This window comes from Anopheles nili, chromosome 3, assembly GCF_943737925.1.
Source record: "Anopheles nili chromosome 3, idAnoNiliSN_F5_01, whole genome shotgun sequence".
NCBI classification, from domain to species: Eukaryota; Metazoa; Arthropoda; class Insecta; order Diptera; family Culicidae; genus Anopheles; species Anopheles nili.
This window is the reverse complement of record NC_071292.1, coordinates 65,530,701-65,553,987: the sequence shown is the minus strand read 5'-3', so window position 1 is coordinate 65,553,987 and position 23,287 is coordinate 65,530,701. Positions and strand designations below refer to the sequence as shown.

Sequence of the window (23,287 nt, the reverse complement as noted above, 5' to 3'; positions counted from 1 at the left end):
ACGATGCTATATTTACCTGTCGTGAAGAGGATTTGAAGCTTTTTAATGAGAAGCGAAGAGTAGTTTCATATTCGTCGCCTTTTCTCCTTAACAATCGACCCCGTGAGACGTACATGCACGAGGGGTCCGAAAAAGGTCTCCGGAAACGGGCTGATATAGAAAGGAATGTGGCTGCTGGATGAAACACACTGCTGAAAAAGGAATGAACCCGTGCGGCGTGTCCGTCGTCGCCTTGACGCTTGAAATCCAACTCAAACAGCATCCATCTGGAGATCCATCCTACAAGCCTCCCACATTTATCTAACTCGAGCGAAGTGTATGATGATGCATCCGCCAGCTTACTACGCCCATTGATGTGCTTTATTTTGTTTGTCGCCAAGCAGCCTTGCACGTTCTCGGTTGCCCATAGTTAATATTTCAACCCCGCACGACAGGGAATTTTGTTCTACTCGGCTACTTTAGTCGAGCGTTGTCCTATCATTCTCTCTCTCTCTCTCGCTCTGTCTCTTTCGTTATCTTTAGCCCTTAGGGCAGTTAATCGATTAATGGACATCGCCACACCCTCGTAGATGCGATTCCATCATGCTGGTGCTCTGTGCGATAAAAGCAAAATAAATAAATCGCGAATAAAGTCTCTGTCCCATCACCTCTTTTTTTTCTTCCTCTTATCGGACCGCATCGTGTGTGCCGGCGGAACTTGATAGTGTATTTTGTGCTCACATGCACCCAGAATCCCCTGGCCCCTTGTGGGGGACGATTATATCTGAAGTCCCTTCACGAAACCTGCCCACTTTGTTCGATAGGAGAACGGTAGGACAGTTCCGTCACCTACCAACATGACGTTGCGTTTCCAGGGAGGTTTTTTACACAGGATTCTATCAAACATGCGTATCTCGAGCTTGCTGCTTGGAATGGTTGATCTTATGATCACTGTTATTCATCGATTTGCTTAAAGCTACTGTCTTTCTCTTTCGCTTAAACGTGTGTTAAAGTGGTTGTAACGAAAACGATTAATCAGTAACAGAAGAATGATGTTTGAACGTACTACTAACCAGCTCGCCGAAACACGCTCCTTTGCGTTTGCGTTTCATCCCCTGGTGGTGGGCTTTTACTTCCTTTCACCCGTGTCAGGGGCAGCAATTAATTTGTGATAGTAATTGACCTTAATTATTTCATTCATCCAGTGGCCGTACAGGCACGCATAACAAGTAGGAAACGCTCACGATCAGCACCGCAACGGTCCGTTGTCATTGCAACTGATCGGACCCTCTTAGCAGGCTTGTTTCGGGATGATCTTGAATCCGTCGATTGGGGGAAGCTAGCTTACGGCCCGATGAACAATTAAGCTTCATTTACCACTGGAAGCATATCATCCGTATTGGTTTTTGTTAAATTGGTAAACTGATCGTTTTGATAAAAAAGGCGAAAAAAAACACATCGTTCAGCATTGAAAAAAGCCACCAAGCATTTTCGCGTCCCGCACGATGCCTCTAAAATGATGGCCCATCGTGCCCAATTAGCTGATAGAGTGGGTGAGTTGTATGATAAAATTCTCTCGCCACAAGGTGTTGATAGAAATTTACATTTATTCCCCCACAACAGATACGATCGCCAGGATGGCGATGTGCGTCCCTTAATTGATTAGTTTTCGCGACCACGTGAAACGGTTTGGCGGTGCGAGTGATTTTCACGCGCTCCTTCCGTTCCGAGAGACAGGCGCGTATCCATTAAATTCAATTAAAAGGCTCGTGTGCATCTGCACGGATGCGCTATAAGGGGGCTCAGGAGTGAAACGTGGTGTCGATACGTTAATCATTTCCATTGCCCAGTCGTCCTTCATTCCGGCGCAAGACCCTTGCAATCATTACGGCGATCTTCCGCGATTCCGTTGCCGGGGCTTTCGATGCGTCCTTATCTTATCGAGAAGCAAGCCCCGAATGGTAGCATGCAGTCTAGAGAGCATTCTCATACACCCTTGTCTATCCCAATGTGACATCATGCTGCAATTTAGTGGCACCACCACCGGGCCTGTTTGTCCATCGAGTTGTTTGCAATTTCTTCTTTCTTTTTTTTCAGAACCTTTGGCTTGTTGTGTCGCATCCTGCGGTTTTTCATTCACTTCCGGTAGCCGGACCGTCGCGAAACCCCGCGCAGGACTCTCTCGTCGACAACACACCCCGTGCCCCGATTCCGATGACAGCGACGATGCGCGCCAGCGATGCTTGAGCGCGTCCGGTTCGGTGGTTTCAGCGGCACGTACAAAGTAAGGGGCGCCGAGCTGGCTCGTGACAGGAAAACGCAAACCAAACCGGTGACCGTACTTTTCCTCGATGAAAGTACGCACACGTTCCATCTGGACAAGCGCGCCAAGGGCGCCGAACTGCTCGAGCAGGTGTTCCAGCACGTGGAGCTGTCCGAGCGGGATTACTTCGGGTTGCAGTTTCCGTTCCCGGAGGATCACCGTTCGATCGGTTGTGGTGGAAACAGCACGACGGGCAGCATCGGTGGGGGGAATGGGAACATTGGACACGGCAAGGATGCGTCCGGGGGTTCGAGCAGCTGCAGTAGTGGAGGTGGTGCGAATGGGGCTGCTGGCACGGGACCGTCTGCGGTTCAGTTTCCAACCGGGAGGCAACCGGTTCGGTGGCTGGATCCGAATAAACCCTTCCGGAAGCAGCTGAATGATGTGAGGACGAGCGTGGGAAGGCAGCATGAAGACGGGGGTCCGCACGTGCCGCTATTGCTGTTCCGGGTGAAATTTTACGTCACAGATCCGAGCCGGCTGCAGGAGGAATATACGCGGTATCAGTTTTATTTGCAAATCCGTCGGGATGTCTATCAGGGCCGGTTGCCTATTGGCCTTAACACTGCCTGTCTGCTGGCTAGTTTCACCGTTCAGGGTGAGTATAATCGACATAAGCAATAAGTTTCTCATAACACTTTACATGTGTGTCTTCCTCCAATAGCTGAACTTGGCGATTATAACCCGCTGGAGCATACGGCCGGATATCTGAGCGAGCTGCAACTGCTGCCGGAGCAAACGGAAGAAGCGGAACATCGTATCTCGGAGCTACACAAGCTGCATCGCGGTCAACTTCCGGCGGATGCCGAGTATAATTATCTCGATCATGCCAAACGGCTCGAGCTGTACGGGATCGATTTTCATTGGGCCACGGTAAGCGACGGACGAAAGTCCAGGAAGCCAATAGATGCTAATTTCCCTTTTTTTTCTCCCCTCTAAGGACTCTTCCGGGAAAGAGCTAGCGTTGGGCGTATGCTCGCTCGGTTTGCTGGTCTATCAGAATGGCACGCGAATCAACACGTTCTCGTGGTCGAAGGTAGTGAAGGTGTCCTTCAAACGAAAAGATTTCTTCATCCAACTCGCCAGAGAACCGGTAAGTAATGGAACATCTGACAATTTCGTTATTTCATACATTTACTTAAACACTCTTCTCTCCCTAGTCCGAACATTATGATACACTGCTTGGGTTCAGTATGGGCTCACACCGTAACGCCAAGCTGCTGTGGAAGGCTTGCGTCGAGCATCATTCTTTCTTCCGGCTGAAGAAACCGCATCGCTCGCCGCGATCCTTCCTGCCGATTACTTTGCGCTCCAAGTACGTCCTGCATTATGCGCCCAAGATCGAATTGTTTCACCCGGAATAATGCTTCTTCTCGCTTCCAGGTTTCACTATTCTGGCCGCACCGAACTGCAAGCGGTTATGGAAAGCCGGCAGCGCGGTAAGGTGGCAAAAATATTTATCCGCTCGCCGAGTCGCCGGCTACTGGCGACAATTTCCCAACCACAATCGCCTCAGCTCAATGGGGCGGGAGGTGGTACCAACGGTGATGGTAACGGTGCCGGATCGTGCAACGAAACCAGCAACGGTGGAGCGACCATCAACTCCTCGGGTGGAAACAAAAACCTTACGCTGCTCTCTATCACGAAAGCGACCCGCACGTACGATAAGGTTACCTCTAAGACACCGTCCTCAATGCCGAGAAAGGCTTGGGAGCAACAGACGGACGAGTAAGTTCCGATACCGAACTTACAGGATGCGCCTGGCTACCTAGACTAACGAATTGTTTTGTTTCAACTTTACTCGTAGGCCTGCGTTTATTGAGCACTGCGCTCGTACGTCGATGTCAATGTACGATTCACCTCCCGCGTATGCCGGTCTCAACGGTTCCGGCGCTGAAAATGGCGAAGAGGCCGGAGGTCTTGTGACCATCCACCTCGTGGCAGACGAACAGGGTCGGTTTGGGTTCAACGTGAAGGGTGGCATTGATCACGGGATGCCGATACTGGTGTCACGCGTTGCGCCACACACGCCCGCGGATAAGAGCACGCCACGTGTTTGTGAGGGCGACCAGGTGGTTCGTATCAACGGGCGAGACGTTAGTACGATGGCGTACGAGCAGGTTGTGAGCTTGATTCGGGCTTCGCGCGAGTATCAGGGTGGCGAGTTGCTGCTGACGTTAAAACCGAACGCCTTAGTCGACTACACTGAGGAGGAACCACTGTACCAGTACGTCCCGGAGGAAAGTGACATCGTGCGAGCCGGGTTGTTGAACGGTGATCAGCTGTTCACCCAATCGTTGCTGCTTTTGCGCGATGGTTTAGCTTCCGGGGCGCTGTTGGCGCAGTACGAGCAGCTCTACCGAAAGAATCCTGAGCTAACAATCTCAGAGGCGCGCAAGACGGAAAACATTGGCAAGAATCGATATCGTGACATATCCCCATGTAAGTAACGCTTTGCATCACTCTCTCTCTCTCGGCAGATTTCAGATGCTTAATCTCACTTTGTAACCTCGTTTCTTTCCGTATTCTCGTAGATGATTGCACACGCGTCGTGCTTCAGCATGCCGAAAGCGGTGATTATATAAATGCAAATTACGTCAACATGGAGATACCGCCGGCGCGGAAGACCAACCGTTACATTGCCACGCAAGGACCTCTTCCTTCGACGGTGAATGACTTCTGGCGGATGGTGCAACAGGAGAGCAGCCACCTGGTCGTGATGTTGACGACGGTGAAGGAAAGCGGCAGCACCAAGTGCCATCAGTACTGGCCGTCGGCGGATGACGATCCGCTGGTGCCGTCGCCCGGCTTCTCGATCAACTGCCTGACGGAGAAACCGGACGAGACGGGCAGCTTCGTGTTTCGCGATCTCGTCATGACGGACGAGCGCACGAAGGAAACGCGCACCATCCAGCACATGCAGTATCTGGCCTGGCCGGATCACGACGTGCCGGCCGATCCGAACCTGTTCCTGCAGTTCACGGAGCGCGTTCGATCGGCACGGGAAACGACCCTTCCGCTAGAGATCGAAGCGAGTCTCAAGAATGTGAAGCTGCGCAATGTCGACGAGAACGGCGGGTTGGATAACTCCGAGCGGCGGATCGTACATACGGACAGCGACGATAGCCCGAATGATATGCCCTCCTCAACGTCGGTGCATCAGTGAGTAACACGCGGTGGTGGTCGTGGGAATGCACTCTTTAATACATCATTTTTTTTGGGTTTCATTCACACGCTAGGTATATTAGTGCCTCGAACCCTCCCATAATCGTACACTGTTCGGCCGGAATTGGCCGCACGGGGGTGTTGATACTGATGGACACCGCACTCGCACTAATGGAGGTACGGGAACCGATCTACCCGCTGGACATTGTACAAGCGATGCGAGATCAAAGACCGTGCATGGTTCAGAATGTGGTAAGTATGAATCAATAATCCCGCTGGTTTAGTACAAACCATCCATTGACGTATTCCTTCGTGTTCCTCTCCGCAGAGTCAGTATCGGTTCGTTTGCGAATGCATTTGTGCTGCCTATCTGCAACAAGCGGCCAGGGAAGCAGAGTCTGCTTCGAGCACTCCTACCGGCACAATGGAACGAGGCAAAGCAGCATCACCCACTGGTTCGCCGGTATCGAAGCCCGTTCCGAGTATAGCATCACCGGAAGAAACGCTGCTCGATACGCCGGCAGACAACGAGAGAAGAGCACCGTTGGCGACTGAAACGACCAGTATCAGCACAACTACGGTATCGCCCACCAACGGGCACCAGGTGGGCGATTAGGCTCTCCTTACAACGGCTCTCACTCTGTGCTCACGAGACTTCACGAGGAGAACGACGATGACGAGGTGTAGGAATACGGGGTCTACTGTTAGCCTGTGTGTCTCCGTATTTCTGTAATCGGTATTAATTTATTTCATTCATATCTCTATATTTTTCCCCGGCCCGCCAAAGAGCCCCTTCGGGATGTAAGTTAGAAAGTTATTCGACTATCGTTCTACTATACCTTCGTGGCGCGTTGCGGCGTACATCACTCTCTCCATCCCCATATCATGAATCTGTTTCTTTTCCAAACTACTCGTCTACTTTCACGCGTACGCGTACCAATGTTCACAGTTATTGGTCCAGCGATTGGGCTCATGCACTGCACTCGCTCGTGGAGAGAGGGGAAACAAAAAAAATGCCGGTTTCATCTGCGTGCTTGACCTTCCGACCGACGGAACGAATGGTGCCGACGGTAGGAGTTTCGGAGGTAGTTTTAATGAGGGGTACTCGTGAAGTAAAAAGAGAAAAACATTTGTGATTTAAACAGTATACCGTTCATGCAAAACGATGTTAGGATAATCAAGCGAACGACAACAAAAAATGCGACGAGAAGAAATAACTGTGACCGCATGCTGGTGCAATAGCGCCAATATACTAGCTGCTTACCTTAATTTCATCATTTTCCATTCGTTTGAACGATGGAATGGATGTTTGGAATAGTGGATTTTTTTTAATTTACCATCAAGATTATAAAATTTATAACTGAACGTACGATATGTGGGTGTGATCGGTTCAGACTCTATTACTATGATATAGTTCATTTTGATATATCTTCACCGAATTTATGCGTATAACAAACAACAAACCTTAACCATGCGCTGCGCATGTGACTGCAAATTAAAATGCAAACTACAACAACAATAAGATCGCAACATTTTTAGCGCACTGCTTACGTCATTGCTATGAGATTCGTGAATAAACTTTATGAAAGTGATTTTCATTTTTTTTGTTGGAAAAATTGAATAAAAAGTGCATAACACGAATAACATTGGTACAAGATAGCGGCCACACCACTAGATGATAAGCAAAAACCGTTCAGCAAATGCAAATGCACGTACAAACAAACAAACAAAACAGCATACAATAGAGCAAACGCACAACAGACGCAAAAGCCACAACCCTAGGGCAGGAGATAAATGAGTGAAATTTTATATAACTTACCACGTGTCGCAGCAATCATGCATGGACAATGCAGCGGGAGAAAAATCGCCTGTACCAACTGCCTGCCGCTAGAATAACGACAAACAATAAGTCCTTCGACCGATCGTACGGTTTCTTCCGTGGGTGGATGGGTAGGTTTGCATTTTTCAGCCATGCTAAAGGGAGACTGCATGTTTTTTATCACACTAAATTTACACTACATACAACTACGCGAAATAAGAAAACGGAAAACGGTATTGTTCATTGCGCGCAGGGAGAGAAAAGAATCCATATTTTCAATCAGAGAGCGATTGTTACGCCGAACGGAGTGAAGAAAATTATTATCACCACTAGAAGCGCGTAGTAAAGAGGCGCTTGTAATAGCAATATGCGAAAATAATTGGAGAATGTATGCTTGGAGAGTGATCATTAAAAACGGTTGCAAGTGTTTAGACGGGGCGTGAATATATTCCCGCGGAAAAGTAGCGATTGGCACAAACAATGGAAGTAGAACGAACGTAAGCAAAATAAATTCATGGAAGAAAACATACAGCCATTGTGACTTATGATACTGAAAGAAACAAGTTCCAAGTGTTATCTTGATCTGCACAAGGAAAAACCGGGATCGCTGGTGATCGAGTGTTGTTATCTACATATATCCTGGCCGTGGACTGCTTCACAAGGATTTTCTTAGCTGGGTCGTCCGTAATCACATGACTCACCCAGCAGATGTTGTATCTTACAAATTGTTGGGGATTTATTTTTTCTACGAATTTTATTAGAGTTGCTATTGCAAATTTGCGATAGCACAATATACGACGTTGTGTTGTGTGTCTCTCCCCACAGTTGTTGTCTCAATAGGGGTAGTTATAGGGCAGCACGTTGCTCTACTTTTGACATAATTTTTGGTCCATAATTTCAATGATTATCACTGTAGAGTATCAGTTACTTAATACGCACATGATACTACAAAACAAATGCTTTGATCCGCAGTGTTCATGCGTGTTTTAAGCAATACATTTTAGGGGTTGAAAATGCATTAACCTGTTGCATGTGTAACGGCAAACGCCATCGATGGACCCCTCGGTTTACGTTGAAGGAAAAACAATGCAACTTGAACTGACAGATGAGATTTGTTGACATACAACGAGCAGCCAGCTAATTTTGTTTTATACGTAATTGTGGTTGGATAGTTTCGTATGAAAATAGCGTGCAGTTTGTGTCTTAAAGCAAAGATTAATGAGTTGAGGAAATGCCGTAATATACGACTTATTTTAGCCTAGAGCGAAGAAACAATTCGGGCAGAAGCACTGCGGCATTCATGCATGGTCTAAAGTGGCGTCTTGTTTGTAGCGTTTTGCTGGAGGAAAACAATCTCCCGTAGCTTTGGTTTGTAGTCGGTAAAATTAGCTCACCATGGATATATTCCAAAATCAATGTAGCGAAAGCTTGGGCTTTGATTCGATGGTGAGTTTCACGATCACGTAGCGGAATGCGTTCCTATGCTTTAATGCTTTCCTTTTCGATAGCTTTCATCGAATCATCTGAACTCCCCGCTGCACGATTGTCCGGGTTCTCCGAACCCGCTTACGTTTGCCCCTTCCTCGCCGTATTTTGCATCAATCTCGCAGCAATCGAGCGTTGCGTGCGGCTCGGCCAGTGTGCACACGAGCGGACCGAACGATGTCATCCTTCCGAGCATATTCGTGAAGATTCCCACCCAAATTAACCAGCAGTATCAGCAGGAAAACCGTCTACCTACAAACCACGGCGCCTCTTACGAAATCAAGTGCGAATATCGTGCGGAACCAATCAAAAGTGAGATAGCTGACACGCGCGTGAAGCTAGCTAGCGCAATCAACTCGGACCGGCTGCCGGACGTAATCGATAACTTTCTAAACGACACGGATGCCGCGGAACCAGCTGAAACTCCCATTCTGCTGTGTGACTACTGTCCTTACGCCACTCTTTGCGAGACGCGCCACAACAAGCACATACAGGAAAGGCATGCGTCGGGTGTCAGGACACTGCCGGAGAAACTAGAATGTCCGGTTTGCGAAAACAAGTTCTACAAAAGCTCCGTGTTGGAGCTGCACCTTTCCGTCGATCACGAAATGATACGCAGTGAGGTAGAGACACTGTGCAACCGGATATCAAGCCTCCACAGCAGCCAAGCTTCCAGACAAACGGACACTTGCGTGCCACTAACCCAAGCCAGCAGTACCTCAGCAGGACAGGCGGCTGCTGCGACGGCAGGGCAGAATAAAAGCCGTATCTACATCAAGAATGTTCAGCTGCTGAAAAAACCCGACGTAATCGCTCAAGAAACGCGACAGGACATCGCACATCAAGGGCCCCAATTACTCCCTCCCAATCAGGCTTCGCAGGTGTCGCAACCGTCGCAATCGATAGCACACGAGAATCTGCAGAATAGCCAGCTACTGAACGGAGAGCCAGCACATGGGCAACCGCAGGAGCTGCCACTGACCTCGCAGGCCAATCAACAGCACTCGGAACCAACGAACGTGATGAACGGAAGCAAAATATTTATCCGCAACGTGTCGCTTCTCCAGAACGCAAATTTTATCCCATCGGCGGAAAACATTCTCTCGAATGGGAACAAGTACAATAACGCACCTTATATGGGCATGGATTGCGAGAATAACAACTCCGTACGGATCGATACGCTGAATGATGATTACAGCCTTGTGCAATCGTCCACGAGAGGCAGCCGGATATTCATAAAAAATGTCGACATACTCCGGAACCCTTTGATTGCGTTAGGAGAATCGGTCACGACGTCTAGCGCATCCTCGCACGTGTCCACCTTCGACGAAACGGTCACGAGTCGGGCTAGTAGCTGCGAAAGCATCATCTGTACATCGACTCCACCGGCATCCTCGGAACAATCAGTCACTTCCCTGCCAACCGTATCAGCATCCGTTACCGCTTTCTCGCAGATATTGTCCGCTCCCTCGCAGCTAACGCCTGTGGATGAACAGTCGCAGTTGAGCACAGAAATTACTTATTCCTCGGGGGGAACCGGAATGGACAGAGTGTTGAGTACGATGCCAGTTTCCCAGCAGTTGCCCCTAACGGTCGATCAAGGTTCGTCGAACCTACTGATGCTGTTTTCGACACCCATGCCCGATGACACGTCCACTGAAGGAGGTATTTCTTACCTAACTGGTGGTTCTCAACACTCGACAATCCACGGTCCGCTGATGGGACCTGCGGATGGTGGTGTTATCTCTAGCGCCACCGGTCATCCTCAGCCGGCGATTGCCGCTTCCAACGAACTACAACAGCAGCAGCAGCAGCAACAGCAGCCGCAACGGCCGAGGGAAAGTAAAATATTCATCAAAAATATAAGCGTCCTGAAGCAACCGACTATCCATCTAAAATCAGTGGATGAAGTCAACCTCATGACGTACGATGAGTTGCAGCTGCAGAACGTGCTTCCTGGAGGCGTATCTTCCGTTACGACTAACGAAAGTTTAGATGTAACTGCGTTACAAATGGAAAGCCTAGATGGACATCAGGCGGCAGCGAATGGTGAGCCGATTGATGTCGATAAACTAACCAAACCGTTCGACAGCACGATCGAGATGGAGCTGGACCATCCGTCGCATAACGATACGATCGATGGGTATCACGAGTCGGATCTGGGTTACGGTGAGCTCAGCGAAGAGTGCGATTTTACGGACAATTTTAACGAACGAGACGATCCGGGAGGTGGTATTGGAGCGGAACCAGTTGAAGTGGCACCGGGTACGATGAACGAACCTGCCGGTGATACTGGCAACACGATCGGCAATGGAATGCTCGGAGACCTGAGCCATTGTGATAACTTCCAGGGGGGATATGGAAACGAACTCATGCTGTTCCATCCGCATCTGGAATCGAGCGAAAAGATCACACCCGAGAGTTGGCCGTTGATTGAGCCTGTAACATCGGCGCTCTCGCAGGACATTTTGGAACCGTTGGAGTTGTCTCCTGTCGAAGAGAGCGCCATCATACCGAGTGGGGTGGATTGCGAGCGGTCGGAGAAAGATTTGTTGCTTTCAGTTTCACAGGTGATCAAGTTGGATCCTCCGAACGAAATGCGAGAATCATGTGATGAAGAACCAACTGAAAGTCCGACGGAAGAGCATGGAGGTCCCCTGCAAGACACTCCCATTGAGGAGGCGGCTGTCGAGCAGCCTTCGCTAGCAATTGTTTCGGAACCAGATCGCCCACGAACCAGAGGACGACCGAGAGGAGCTAAGCAGACAGGCATTACGAAGCTCAAGAAACTGTACACTAATCTGACGGCCGAGGAGGAAGGCTACAAATGCGACCAGAAAGACTGCGGGGCTCGATTTCGACACCCGGATCGGCTCGAGTATCACCGGAAGTGTCATATCCCAACAGAATCGAACACGGCCAATGAAGCCGGTGGTTCGCTCGCCATTCGATGTCCCGAGTGTGGTTCACTGGAGTTCCGTAATTGGAACACGCTCCACACTCATCTGTGGCGTGAGCATGGCGTCGATATGGAGCTGTACGCGTGTCACCTGTGTAGCTTTAAAACTCCCATCTTGTACCGGTTAAACAACACGCACATGAAGATCCACTCGGAGGAGCGTAACTTCAAGTGTGCTATTTGTGGGAAAGCCTTCAAGAACAACAAGCAGCTCCGAAACCATCGAAGGTGGCACCGGGAACCGCAGCAACCGGATGCAGTGGATCCTCCGGATGAGGAGGTTCCATCTCCGACCGATCCGGCCGTGTGCAGTGAAACGTGCATGGACACGGAACCACCGGCAGGAGCGGCTATAGACCATCAAAAAACGAGACCAACACCAATGGCTATGAAATGCGTCAAGTGCGGGTTACGGTTCACCGGTAAAAGGCAATTGCGTGCCCACATGGACGCGAAACACCCTGCCGATGGTGTTGAGCACGCACCGGAAGCAACCGCCGGCAAACACCGCTGTTTGCTGTGTGGCATGGTCTTTAAAACGCGTTATCTACTTCAGTCGCATTCGGCCAAACATTCGGACGAGAAACGCTTCAAGTGTGAACACTGCGAGTATGCGACGAACGATCACAACGCCTTCCGGCGGCATAAGATGCGCCACAGTGCGAAGGGTGGCCACATGTACAAGTGCAGCTACTGCGAGTACACTAGCATCCAGAGTACGACCTACCGGAAGCATCTCGAGCGGATGCATGCCGAGGTTGCGTCGGCGTTGCTGTACAAATGCGCCAAATGTCCTTTTGTGTCGATTAGCGAATTGAAGTACCAGCTCCATCGGGCAAAGCATGAGGGAGCGGATCATGTGCCGGCTTCCTCGACAGATGCTCGTGTGCACGATCAAACGGGAAACGAAGTGAGACAACCGGAAGAGCTACAACGGCAATGCGAGAGTACCAGTTCCGACGTAATGATCGTTAATTCGTATGAACCCACCGCAGACGCTGCACCGTCGATGGACGTCCATTCGTTGGATGGCATCAGTCGGCATCCTGAAGAAGGCCATACCATGCAGATCATCCAGCATCCTATCATCCGGCCGGCAATGTTTGCGAATAACTTCTCCAAGGTCGACAATTGCTATGGATACCAGCCCCAGCCGCAGCTATTGCAGCCTCAGATGTTGAAGCTTACCGATCTGTTACCATGTGAGGTTAATTCAGTCCCAGTGGCAGCTCCTGTTAGCACTGCACCCGTTATGGTAGGAACTTTGCAAGATAACCTTCATACGGTGACGGCTCGCGGAGTTCCGTCTCAGCAGCACGAATGCACTCCTTTGGGAGCCACCCCAACGAATATAATGGAACTTCAATGAAATTACATAACGCGATGTGCTCAAAGCTTCGAAGTACGTTCGAAAGAAACTAGTCGACTACATGCAGCTCGGATGATGTCCGTGAATCGTCCGCTAGAGATGTTACGGCACACAAATCCGGTTGCAATTCAAGAAAGTGCCCGCACGTGATGAATTCTACCCCAATCATGTGGTACTTTCTGTATTTAATGTGATATTAAACGAGTATATTAAATAAAGGCATTCTTGTAATGATAGCTGTGCCGTACGGAACAGCAGATATTTAACCGGTTTCGTAGTGATTTATTGAACAATGATCAAGCCGAAATTATTTAAGCCTGTCTGCTAGTTGCTATCGGTTTATTAGTACACTTTTCGCCAAGAAAAACAAACGTTCGGAATCGAGGGAAATCGGACGCTCTCATTTTTGTGATTCTGCAGCAGATCACTGAAACGAACCGGAACGTGGTAATGTAGTATTCGGCTTCAATTGCTTACCGTCCCACTACTTACTTGAAAACCATGCCATGGGACACGATTACACTGCGATCATCACCAGCGGACGCGAACAGCGGATACCGCAGATGGAACGCAACGCTGCGTATCGCGGAGTTGTGAATTCGCAACGTTTGTTATGGTTTCGTGGACAGATCGAGATCGAGCCTCATAAGCCGCTTTTCGTACATGCCGATCAACAGATTGCCGCCTTTCGGATGGATGGCCATGCTGGAGATCCACTGAAAGTCCGGCGGAAGAGCTTGGAGGTCCACTGCAAGACACTCCCGTTGGGGAGACGGCTGTCGAGCAGCCTACACTAGCAATTGTTTCGGAACCAGATCGCCCACGAGCCAGAGGACGACCGAAATGAGTTGAGCAGACGGACATTACGAAGCTCAAGAAACTGTACACTAATCTGACGGCCGAGGAGGAAGGCTACAAATGCGACCAGAAAGACTGCGGGGCTCGATTTCGACACCCGGATCGGCTCGAGTATCACCGGAAGTGTCATATCCCAACGGAATCGAACACGGCCAGTGAAGCCGGTGGTTCGCTCGCCTTTCGATGTCCCGAGTGTGGTTCGCTGGAGTTCCGTAACTGGAACACGCTCCACACTCATCTGTGGCGTGACCATGGCGTCGATATGGAGTCCTTTAAAACTCCCATCCTGTACCGGTTAAACAACACGCACATGAAGATCCACTCGGAGGAGCGTAACTTCAAGTGTGCTATTTGTGGGAAAGCCTTCAAGAACAACAAGCAGCTCCGAAACCATCGAAGGTGGCACCGGGAACCGCAGCAACCGGATGCAGTGGATCCTCCGGATGAGGAGGTCCCATCTCCGACCGATCCGGCCGTGTGCAGTGAAACGTGCATGGACACGGAACCACCGGCAGGAGCGGCTATAGACCATCAAAAAACGAGACCAACACCAATGGCTATGAAATGCGTCAAGTGCGGGTTACGGTTCACCGGTAAAAGGCAATTGCGTGCCCACATGGATGCGAAACACCCTGCCGATGGTGTTGAGCACGCACCGGAAGCAACCGCCGGCAAACACCGCTGTTTGCTGTGTGGCATGGTCTTTAAAACGCGTTATCTACTTCAGTCGCATTCGGCCAAACATTCGGACGAGAAACGTTTCAAGCCACAGCTATTGCAGCCTCAGATGTTGAAGCTTACCGATCTGTTACCGTTTATGGTTCCTTCAGTCCCAGTGGCATAACAGGAGCTGCACCCGTTATGGTGGGAACTTTGCAAGATAACCTTCATACGGTGACGGCTCACGGAGTACCGTCTCAGCAGCACGAATGCACTCCTTTGGGAGGCACCCCAATGAATATAATGGAACTTCAGTGAAATTACATAACGCGATGTGCTCAAAGCTTCGAAGTACGTCCGAAAGAAACTAGTCGACTACATGGAGCTCGAATGATGTCCGTGAATCGTCCGCTAGAGATGTTACGGCACACAAATCCGGTTGCAATTCAAGAAAGTGCCCGCACGTGATGAATTCTACCCCAATCATGAGGTACTTTCTGTATTTAATGTGATATTAAACGAGTATATTAAATAAAGGCATTCTTGTAATGATAGCTGTGCCGTACGGAACAGCAGATATTTAACCGGTCTCGTAGTGATTTATTGAACAATGATCAAGCCGAAATTATTTAAGCCTGTCTGCTAGTTCCATCAGTTTATTAGTACACTTTTCGCCAAGGAAAAACAAACGTTCGGAATCGAGGGAAATCGGACGCTTTCATTTATGTGTACAATCGCACCGTATTGTCTGCACCACTAGAGAACACCCACGGCTGGGTAGGATGAAACACGACATCGAACACCGAAAAATCGTTCACACTGGCGTGATTCTTCAACCGCCGCAGCGGCACAATCAGCGGATTCTGCAGCAGATCACTGAAACGAACCGGAACGTGGTAATGTAGTATTCGGCTTCAATTGCTTACCGTCCCACTACTTACTTGTAAACCATGCCATGGGAAACGATTACGCTGCGATCATCACCGGCGGACGCGAACAGCGGATACCGCAGATGGAACGCAACGCTACGTATCGCGGAGTTGTGAATTCGTAGCGTTTGATACGGTTTCGTGGACAAATCGAGATCGAACCACATAAGCCGCTTTTCGTACGTGCCGATCACCAGATTGTCGCCCTTCGGATGGATGGCCATGCTGGAGATCCACTTGCAGCCGGGGTAGAGCTTCTTCAGCAACATCTGCTTGACGAGGTCATACACGCGCACATGCCGTTGGGTCTGAAGTCATGGGAGAGAGAGAGAGAGGAGACATTCTTGAACCTGATAACACGTTGCCGTGCTTCATTTCTTATTCACCGCGACGAAAAGACACGGTTTAACCGGATGAAACAGTACATTCTGCACCATTCCCTTGCTCTTCGAAAACGGCAGCTGCGAGCGGCGCTTAGACAGCTGGTGGATCATGACAGACCGGTAGGCCGCTTCGGGCATAACGGTGGCGAAATAATCACCCCGACCGTGCCACGTAACCTGCCGCACTTCGCGGAAGTGCGTGATAACAATGCGTACGCCCGCCTTCTGTTCCTCCTCCGTGACTTCGTTCCACTGGACGGCTGCCTGGATGCGTTCGGAGTCGATCGTGTCGGAACGGGGCGCTTCCGCCAGCAGATCGTCCGTTTTCTTCACCAGCATGTAGTCACCGACCTTGGGGTTGATGAGAAGGACTCGCTTCCCGCTGGCGACGGCAACGAGCGATATTTTGCTGTTCGGGCACCACGCAACCGAGCGAATAATGTCCCCTGTTGGTATCGTTCGAATGCAACGTGCGGTCGAAATTTCCCAAACTGAAAGGAAGCACACATTGGAAGACATTATTGGAGCTTACACTCGTGCTTAACTGCTGACACGTGATACTTACTCTTCACCGTCTTGTCGTCTGATCCTGTGACGAGGTACTCTCCCTTCGGTTCCACGCTCATGCACCGGATCATGTCCGTGTGGCCAGTGTAGATCAGATTCTGCAGTGTCGGGAACGGTTGAAGGTCGCGTGGCGACGGCAACTTCGGAATTAGATACTCCGGACCGACGGCAATGCGCGTACGTCTGCTACGCGGACAAAGATATAGATCCAAGCAGCGCAGGAAGCGTTCCTTGACGAACTTCGAATAAGCCGGAACCTCTCGTAGACTGTTGTACTGTCTCGGCACGAAATGACGCTTCCGTTTCCATGGTTGGCTGGCGTGTTTCTTCCATTCGGCCATCTCCTTTTCGTCGAACAAGTACTCCGGCGGAGGATTATACGATTCCGCGTGTCCAGGCAGTGCACGCTTCGGTGCCGCAACGTGATCGTGAATGCGCCGCATTTCTTCCTTTCCATGGTCGCTTTCCCACAGCATGTAGAACTTGGTGGCTCTGCGGGCCGCTTCTAGCCGCTTCTTTTCGGCTCTAGTCTTGAGCCAGCCCATTTTGATCGCATGCACGTACTTTCCCACCTTCAGCTTCTCCGCTTTGCTGGGCAAGAACGATCGCTTGCTGTCCGGCACGTTGTTGATTGGCATCTTCTCCACCTCGGACGTGAACCACTCGATGAATGGCTCGTAATCGTCGTACTCGGCATCTGGGTTACGACCGCTCATGATGCGCTTGATGAGCCCAACGTCCGCATCGGATAGAACCACCTTTTGACCCGTCTGAGGATCGGTAACGGTACGCCAGAAGTTGGGATCCTCCATGCGCTGCAGGAAATCATCAATCGCATCGCCCTTCTTTGCCTTTATGATTTTCTTAGCGTTCCAATCGTATCCAATGTGTTTGTATTCATCGTACCAATGCATCGGTATGTTGCCGACCGTATTCCGGATATCCTCTTCATCGGATGTGTCTCCACCCGCATACTCGTCCTTTGCTTTTCCATGCTTCTTTGGCAGTGTGGGAAACACACCCAAACCGCGCGTTTTCTTTTCTCCGCTACCAAGGACATCCTCAATCCGACCTAGCTTTGGCTCGTCGTCTTCGTAATCCTCTGGAATATCTGATTCTTCGTCCGAACCGGTGGAAGCTGCTTTCTTTTTCATATCATTTTTCTCTTTTTTCGTTTTATCCTGTTTCGCTGCTCGGGCCGCCATAACTTCTGCAGCTAACTCATCTTCTTCTTCGTCGACTTCTTCGTCGTAACTACTTTCCTCGTCTCCTTCATCTTCTTCCGGTGAACTATCGCTGTTAACGTCATCGGCAGAATCAACGTCCTCGGGTTCCTCCTCATCGCTATCCTCTTCATCATTCCCGTTTTCCTCCTCATCGCTATCCTCTTCATCAGCGACACCATTGCCTTGCGTTATTTTGCCCAAATCTGCATCATCGAAATCAGAATCAATACTCTCAAAGCTCAGCACCTCATCATCGTCATCGTCCGTGGTGTACTCTTTATCCGAGTCGCTACTATCATCTCCCTCATTTTCGATGTTTCCTAGAAGGTTATCCTGTATTAAAGAGCAAAGAGTTGAACAGTTGCAAATGGTAACAAAGTCAATCTCCCCTGGTACAATCTAGGTTGGTGCTCGGTACTTACGGTATCCGATTCGTAGTCACTCTCCTCATTGCTTTCCCCACTGGGTGCATCCTCTTTAGGGATGATCTGTTTTTCTGTAGTTTCTTTATCGGAAGCTTTCCGTTTTACAGCCTTTTCCTTGTTAGCTACCATTATGTCGAGGAATTTATCCAACGAGCTCTCTTATTTGTATCACTTGGAATGACAAACCGGCGGCGCACGTGTAGCACAAGTTTATTTGTTTTTTTCTTTGAGCACGCCGCAAAGCAACAACTGACATAACCTCAAACTACTTCAAGAACAATGCACGAGACGAAATAATTACGTCTATGTAAATACGTTGGCTTATTCAAAAGGCCTGAGTTTCAGAGATGCATGAAAACTACATTAACAAATGAACGGAAACCTGACTAATATGGTTTAAACAATGAGTGCTCAATTGATGGAACCGTGTGGTTCCGTTGTAATCGTCTAAACACGTTCAGCAGTTTATGGCTGTTGCATGCAAATTCAGAACTATATGCGTCAACAAACATTCACTTTGGGTAACTCCATGCCTTGTTAAACTAAGGAAAACTATTGCTTAACAAAATTGAAAGAATTAACCGCAATTTTTAACGTAAAAATTGCGACCACCTCACCGAGAAACACACTTTTCAAAACAAACGTGCTGATACACATGTTGACATTTCGACTACGTGACGTTATGGCGAACATGCTCTAGGCGCACATGTTCATTTTGAAAATTTCGCCGCTGTCAAATATTTGGCCGTTAAATCATGCTTGGCTGCAAATATTATTATTTATCTTTCCAACATGCTATAGAAACATATACTAACGATAAAACGAATGACTGGCGAAAAATTGAGCATTGAATATATTTCAGAATTGAAATAGTTCTACAAATTAGAATGATGAGTGAACAACGCCAAAACAAAAAATCATAACTTAACAACGCATTCAGAAAGCATTTTATAGTTATTTGATACACGTAAGCGTATTACGTATTTAAATAACAAGAAATAGGAATCGATGCTAATTTATCTCCTGTTTTATTTGTACCATACATAGTATTGTTCATATTATTTCATCTATATAGTGCATGTGGTTAACTACAATCATATTTGTCTTCATGTTGTATCATTTACCTTTCCAACATGAATTAGAAACATATGTTAGCGTTAATAAATGCCATTCACGTAGATTTAAGTACTGAACGAATTTTAGAATTAAAATAAACCTATCTCATTGAATGAAGAGTAAAACAGAATGCATAATTAAAGATCATCACTTAATAATCAATTTAGGAAGCATATTACCATAATTTTTACAGCTTATTGGCATATAATAACATTTTTCTTCATCCAAATAAAATTTATTGGTATTTTTTGGCGAATGGAGACTTATTTTTCTTGACGGTTGAAAAGTTCGAAGCTTTGTTCAAAATAACAGTTCAACATTGCTCTTCATCGAACAGGGTCGGCGTTTTTGTACATTTCTAACGTTGCCAGCATCACTCGAAGGAATTCATAATAACACTAAACCACCCTCACCCTCCAACCCATTTCCCTTTTCCACCACATACGCGCACACACACCACGACGGGGTGCTCCATTCAAGCAGCTGCTCTGGGGATTGGTTTGGGGACGGGTTTGCCAGCTACTGCCACTGGACGAGTGGGCGGTGGGTGAGGTGATAAATTTTCCAATTGTTGATGTAAGCTAACACGCGTGCTTGAATGAGAACGACGGGGGCAGTAAAATTCTCTCCCAAAAAATTCCCTCACCAGCTCACACCCATAGGCGCACGCACATCGGGTCCGCTCGAAGACTGACAGGAGTGTGGGAAATACGCGAAGGGCGGGCATCCGAATCTTCCGAATTGTCCGCGTCCGTTACGGATAGCCCTGGGAGCGGAGAGAATTCGAACCCGTTTGGCCGTTGGGTGGGTTAACAAGGCGAATCCTCGGTTGCGCCCTATGGAAGCTTTCGGTGCCGAGTTCGGAATGCCTGGAAAAATGGGGTGAAAAATGCCATTCACTCGACAAAGCCAGAGGGAGTATTCGCGACCGTAGCATTTCCATGCGCTTGTAAACAGGCGTTAAGGCGACAAATCGCGACACGGGCATCAAAGATGCGCGGGATTTTTCGGCCCACGGCAGTACGAGGACGAGCGAGTGTGGAAAATTGACACACACGGCGCGAGAGTGGGTGAGAAATGGAAAATTGATGAGCGAAGCGTATAGGAGATGAGGCGAACTACCACCACCGGACTGGCGCATCGACACGGCGTCACGATCGAAGGCGCCCTGGTGTGGGTTGTTAACTTGGAGCTCGGGAAAAATTATGCCCCCATACACGTGCGAGCGCGCGGCGTTCTTTGTGGAAATGCGGACGACCGCCCTGTGTGAGTGCGTTTGGGGTGAGAAAATGAGAGCAAGGAAGAGCGAGAGCGCGCGCGAGAGAGAGAGAGAGCGAGCGCACGCGATGAAAACACAACAGACGTGAGGCAAAAGCGCAAAACCACCTGAGAGCGCACAGTGGGACAGGATTGCGCGTGTGAGCGAGAGAAAGAGAGAGTGAGAGAGTGAGAGAGAGCGAACGCGAAGGAGTTTTCCTCGGAAAAATCCTCTCGTCAATTAGGGAAAACCGATTGGAGTTAGTTTAGTGCCAGCGGACTAGTAAGTAGTGCAGTGTTAGCAGTTAAAAATAATTGCACCTTTATGGCCGACCAGCGCTCGCTCGGGCACCAGCGCAGCTGAAGGAGCAGGCAGGGAAACTGACCGAAACGGAACCGAGAACCCGGTGGGGTGCGGTTGCGGTGGCGACAGGTGAACGGAATTTCCAAAAATTTTCAACCCCATCCGGTGCTCGTGGTGGGGCTCGCCCCGTTTGCTCGAGAAAAAAAAAAACCCGTAGCCCTTCACGAAGGCGGTAGAAAGAAAGCAGGCGAATCTGGGGCCAGGAATGGCGCTTCGTCCTCCAGCACGGTGTGGAAACCAAGATCAGGGACTCAAGCAGAGGGGAAGCGGGAGGTGGGAGAAGGTAATGTGTACCCGGGAGTGACCAAGAACAGGCGAAAGGCACGCACAGGAAAAGCCAGAAACCTGGCCCAGCGCCCCGTGGAAAACCGCCTAGGCGAGGAAGAGCGAGTGCGCGCCTGAATGGAGCATACGTTAGTGTGTTATTTTTCGTTTTGTTTTTCATTTTTCCGAGTATGTTCGTGTGTCTGTGTGTGTGTGTGTATGTGGCCGCTTCTCTTCCTCTGTTATTGTTGTTGCTGGTCGCTTGTTGTGCGATCTGGTGTGGCTGTGTGCGAGAACGTTCAATTGCGGGGTCCCCGTTCGTTTCGTGCCGTGGGGCCCGCGTTTGGCGTGTGCGCGTGTGTGCGTGCGCAAGCGAGCATGGCCGTGCAGGTGGTGTGTAGTAGTTAACGCCATATTGGTTTTTGTTGCGCCCTACGGAAACGGCAGCAATTGGGCGCTCGCACAAGTTTCGGTAAAATTGAAGCGTGAAAAATTTCTGCCCTGCCCGTTCGTGTGTGCTTTTGTTTCGCGTGTGCGAAGGTCGGATGGCGCGTGAAAATTCCTCCGGTGGTAGCCTCTTTTCGACCGTCCCATGCCGTAGGGACAGCAGCAGCAGCAGCAGCAGCAGCAACTCACGCACCCGTGTGATTCCACGCGCGTGAATGTTTCGGTGCGTAATGCCGTGATTCCATCAACTGGCGAGTGTCTTCTCGGTGCCGCGATTTCATTTTGGTTGCGATTTCCCGTGCCTAGCCCGTGCCTGCCAGCGTGGATGGGGGGGTGATTTTGTGAGAGTGTTTTGCTTTTCCCATTACTTTTCCCTTTCGGTGCCTGTGTGATTAGAGTGTGTGTTTTTGTGGTGCCACCAGTGGCCGGATTCCAATAAATCTGACAGCTTGGGAAAAGGTGCGTTCCCATCCTGACGTCGTTTGCACCTTTGAATGGGCAGTGGAGTGATTTTCCGCATGGTTTTCCACCCATAAGCCAGTGAGCAGCATCGTGTACGATTGCGAGGAATGGTACCCTTGTGCTAGGTTTCCTTTTACGCCCGGTGAAAGTGAAGCGGGCTTCATGGAACGTATCACATTCCAGCATCGGGATCCTTCAAGCTTGCACAGGATAATATCAGTGATCACGAGCCCTGCTGTGTGTACTTTCCTGCTCTGAGTGTGTGCGCGCTCACGTACGAGTGTGTGTGTACGTGTGCTGTGCAAGCATCCGAAACTGAGGCCGTGGAAAATGAAGATTTCCACGCCGTTCGAAGCCGCGGAAGTTGATGATGATGGTGATAATGATAATGGTTGGCCCCGCAGCGCAGGGCACCGCTCTTTAGTAAGGCTCGTGTTCTATCCTGGTGCCACCCACCGTACCTACGCCATTAGGCGCACATGCACCCAGCGGAACAATACGGGTTCGGGCGGCACCGGAACGGAGGCAAATGGCACTTGCACAAAGGCGAAGGAACTGGTGCGGGGCATTTTCAAAAAGCTTCACATCCGATGTTGAACATCTGCGACGGTGGGCTCGTTTCCAGTGGGTGGGTGGGAAGGGCGAGAAAGAGAAAGAACGGAACGAAACGGAACACCGTGCCAGTGGTACAAGAGATTAAAAATAATAGAGAAAAGCCACCCTCCCAGCCCGGCTTCAATCTAGCAGGGCGGTCGAAGAGATAGCGGAGAAAGTAAGAGCGCGCGAGTGAGCAAGACGGCACCAGAGCACGGCAGAGAGATAGAGAGAGTGAGAGAGAGAGAGAGAGAGAGAGTGAGGGAGAGACAAAACCCCGATAGGACGAGCATGTGAGCCATGAGTGGCAGGCCCGACGAGAACGGGCCAGGTTTAATTCTCGATGAGGGCCCACTGACCCATAAGCGGGTGAAATGAAAATGTGCGCCTCCCGGAGGAGACCGTTTTGGGTGGCTTGTGGTTCGGTTTGGGTTGCCGTTGCGTCCGGGGTATCGTTGGGTGGGTGGCGTGGCTCAACCGGAAGGAGATATATTGATATCGGCAGCCTATCTCCATCGGCAACCATTATCATTATGACCATCGGCGTGGGATAGATCCGGATGCCTGGCCCGGGCTTTGCAGCATCGGCTGTAACGAGCTTTCGACGGATGGGTTCGTAAGGGGCATAAGGGGCTG

General features: G+C 49.7%; 4 protein-coding genes across 5 annotated transcripts; 3 read left to right on the top strand and 1 right to left on the bottom strand.

The window, feature by feature from the left end:
• Nucleotides 1-2,218: 2,218 nt before the first annotated feature.
• LOC128723536 (tyrosine-protein phosphatase non-receptor type 4) lies at nt 2,219-6,127 on the top strand. Its single transcript, XM_053817290.1, has 9 exons — nt 2,219-2,900; nt 2,967-3,175; nt 3,243-3,395; nt 3,463-3,617; nt 3,686-4,030; nt 4,110-4,744; nt 4,837-5,464; nt 5,542-5,719; nt 5,796-6,127. Exons 1-9 carry the CDS (start codon nt 2,219-2,221, stop codon nt 6,081-6,083), a joined length of 3,273 nt encoding a protein of 1,090 aa, XP_053673265.1. The 3' UTR covers nt 6,084-6,127.
• A 2,554-nt stretch (nt 6,128-8,681) lies between these two features.
• On the top strand, nt 8,682-13,099 carry LOC128724833 (uncharacterized). The gene is made up of 3 exons (XM_053818554.1): nt 8,682-8,732; nt 8,795-10,760; nt 10,815-13,099. The coding sequence occupies exons 1-3, from the start codon at nt 8,682-8,684 to the stop codon at nt 13,097-13,099; spliced, it is 4,302 nt and encodes a 1,433-aa protein (XP_053674529.1).
• A 1,120-nt stretch (nt 13,100-14,219) lies between these two features.
• Nucleotides 14,220-14,801, top strand: LOC128724832 (myeloid zinc finger 1-like). Its single transcript, XM_053818553.1, has one exon. It carries the CDS (start codon nt 14,220-14,222, stop codon nt 14,799-14,801), a length of 582 nt encoding a protein of 193 aa, XP_053674528.1.
• Nucleotides 14,802-15,175: 374 nt separating this feature from the next.
• LOC128722919 (ribosome biogenesis protein BOP1 homolog) lies at nt 15,176-18,356 on the bottom strand. Of its 2 annotated transcripts, XM_053816612.1 has the most exons (6): nt 18,145-18,356; nt 17,930-18,055; nt 16,495-17,881; nt 15,933-16,420; nt 15,559-15,854; nt 15,176-15,493 (listed from the first exon to the last, which is right to left on the bottom strand). In XM_053816612.1, exons 1-6 carry the CDS (start codon nt 18,274-18,276, stop codon nt 15,340-15,342), a joined length of 2,583 nt encoding a protein of 860 aa, XP_053672587.1. In that variant the 5' UTR covers nt 18,277-18,356; the 3' UTR covers nt 15,176-15,339. The 2 variants fall into 2 exon arrangements, with proteins under 2 accessions (XP_053672587.1, XP_053672586.1); XM_053816611.1 differs by having other exon boundaries at nt 16,495-18,055.
• Nucleotides 18,357-23,287: the final 4,931 nt, after the last annotated feature.

Bases quoted from the DNA above. Each gene is read 5' to 3' on its own strand.
- LOC128723536 (XM_053817290.1), top strand. From the start codon at position 2,219: ATGCTTGAGCGCGTCCGGTTCGGTGGTTTCAGCGGCACGTACAAAGTA. The intron at 3,618-3,685 runs GTACGTCCTGCA...TCTCGCTTCCAG, and splicing joins CCGATTACTTTGCGCTCCAA to GTTTCACTATTCTGGCCGCA. The intron at 4,745-4,836 runs GTAAGTAACGCT...GTATTCTCGTAG, and splicing joins ATATCGTGACATATCCCCAT to ATGATTGCACACGCGTCGTG.
- LOC128724833 (XM_053818554.1), top strand. From the start codon at position 8,682: ATGGATATATTCCAAAATCAATGTAGCGAAAGCTTGGGCTTTGATTCG. The intron at 8,733-8,794 runs GTGAGTTTCACG...CCTTTTCGATAG, and splicing joins GCTTGGGCTTTGATTCGATG to CTTTCATCGAATCATCTGAA. The intron at 10,761-10,814 runs GTTTAGATGTAA...ATCAGGCGGCAG, and splicing joins TTCCGTTACGACTAACGAAA to CGAATGGTGAGCCGATTGAT.
- LOC128724832 (XM_053818553.1), top strand. From the start codon at position 14,220: ATGGAGTCCTTTAAAACTCCCATCCTGTACCGGTTAAACAACACGCAC.
- LOC128722919 (XM_053816611.1), bottom strand. From the start codon at position 18,276: ATGGTAGCTAACAAGGAAAAGGCTGTAAAACGGAAAGCTTCCGATAAA. The intron at 16,421-16,494 runs GTAAGTATCACG...GCTTCCTTTCAG, and splicing joins AGACGACAAGACGGTGAAGA to TTTGGGAAATTTCGACCGCA. The intron at 15,855-15,932 runs GTGAATAAGAAA...CCATGACTTCAG, and splicing joins AACCGTGTCTTTTCGTCGCG to ACCCAACGGCATGTGCGCGT.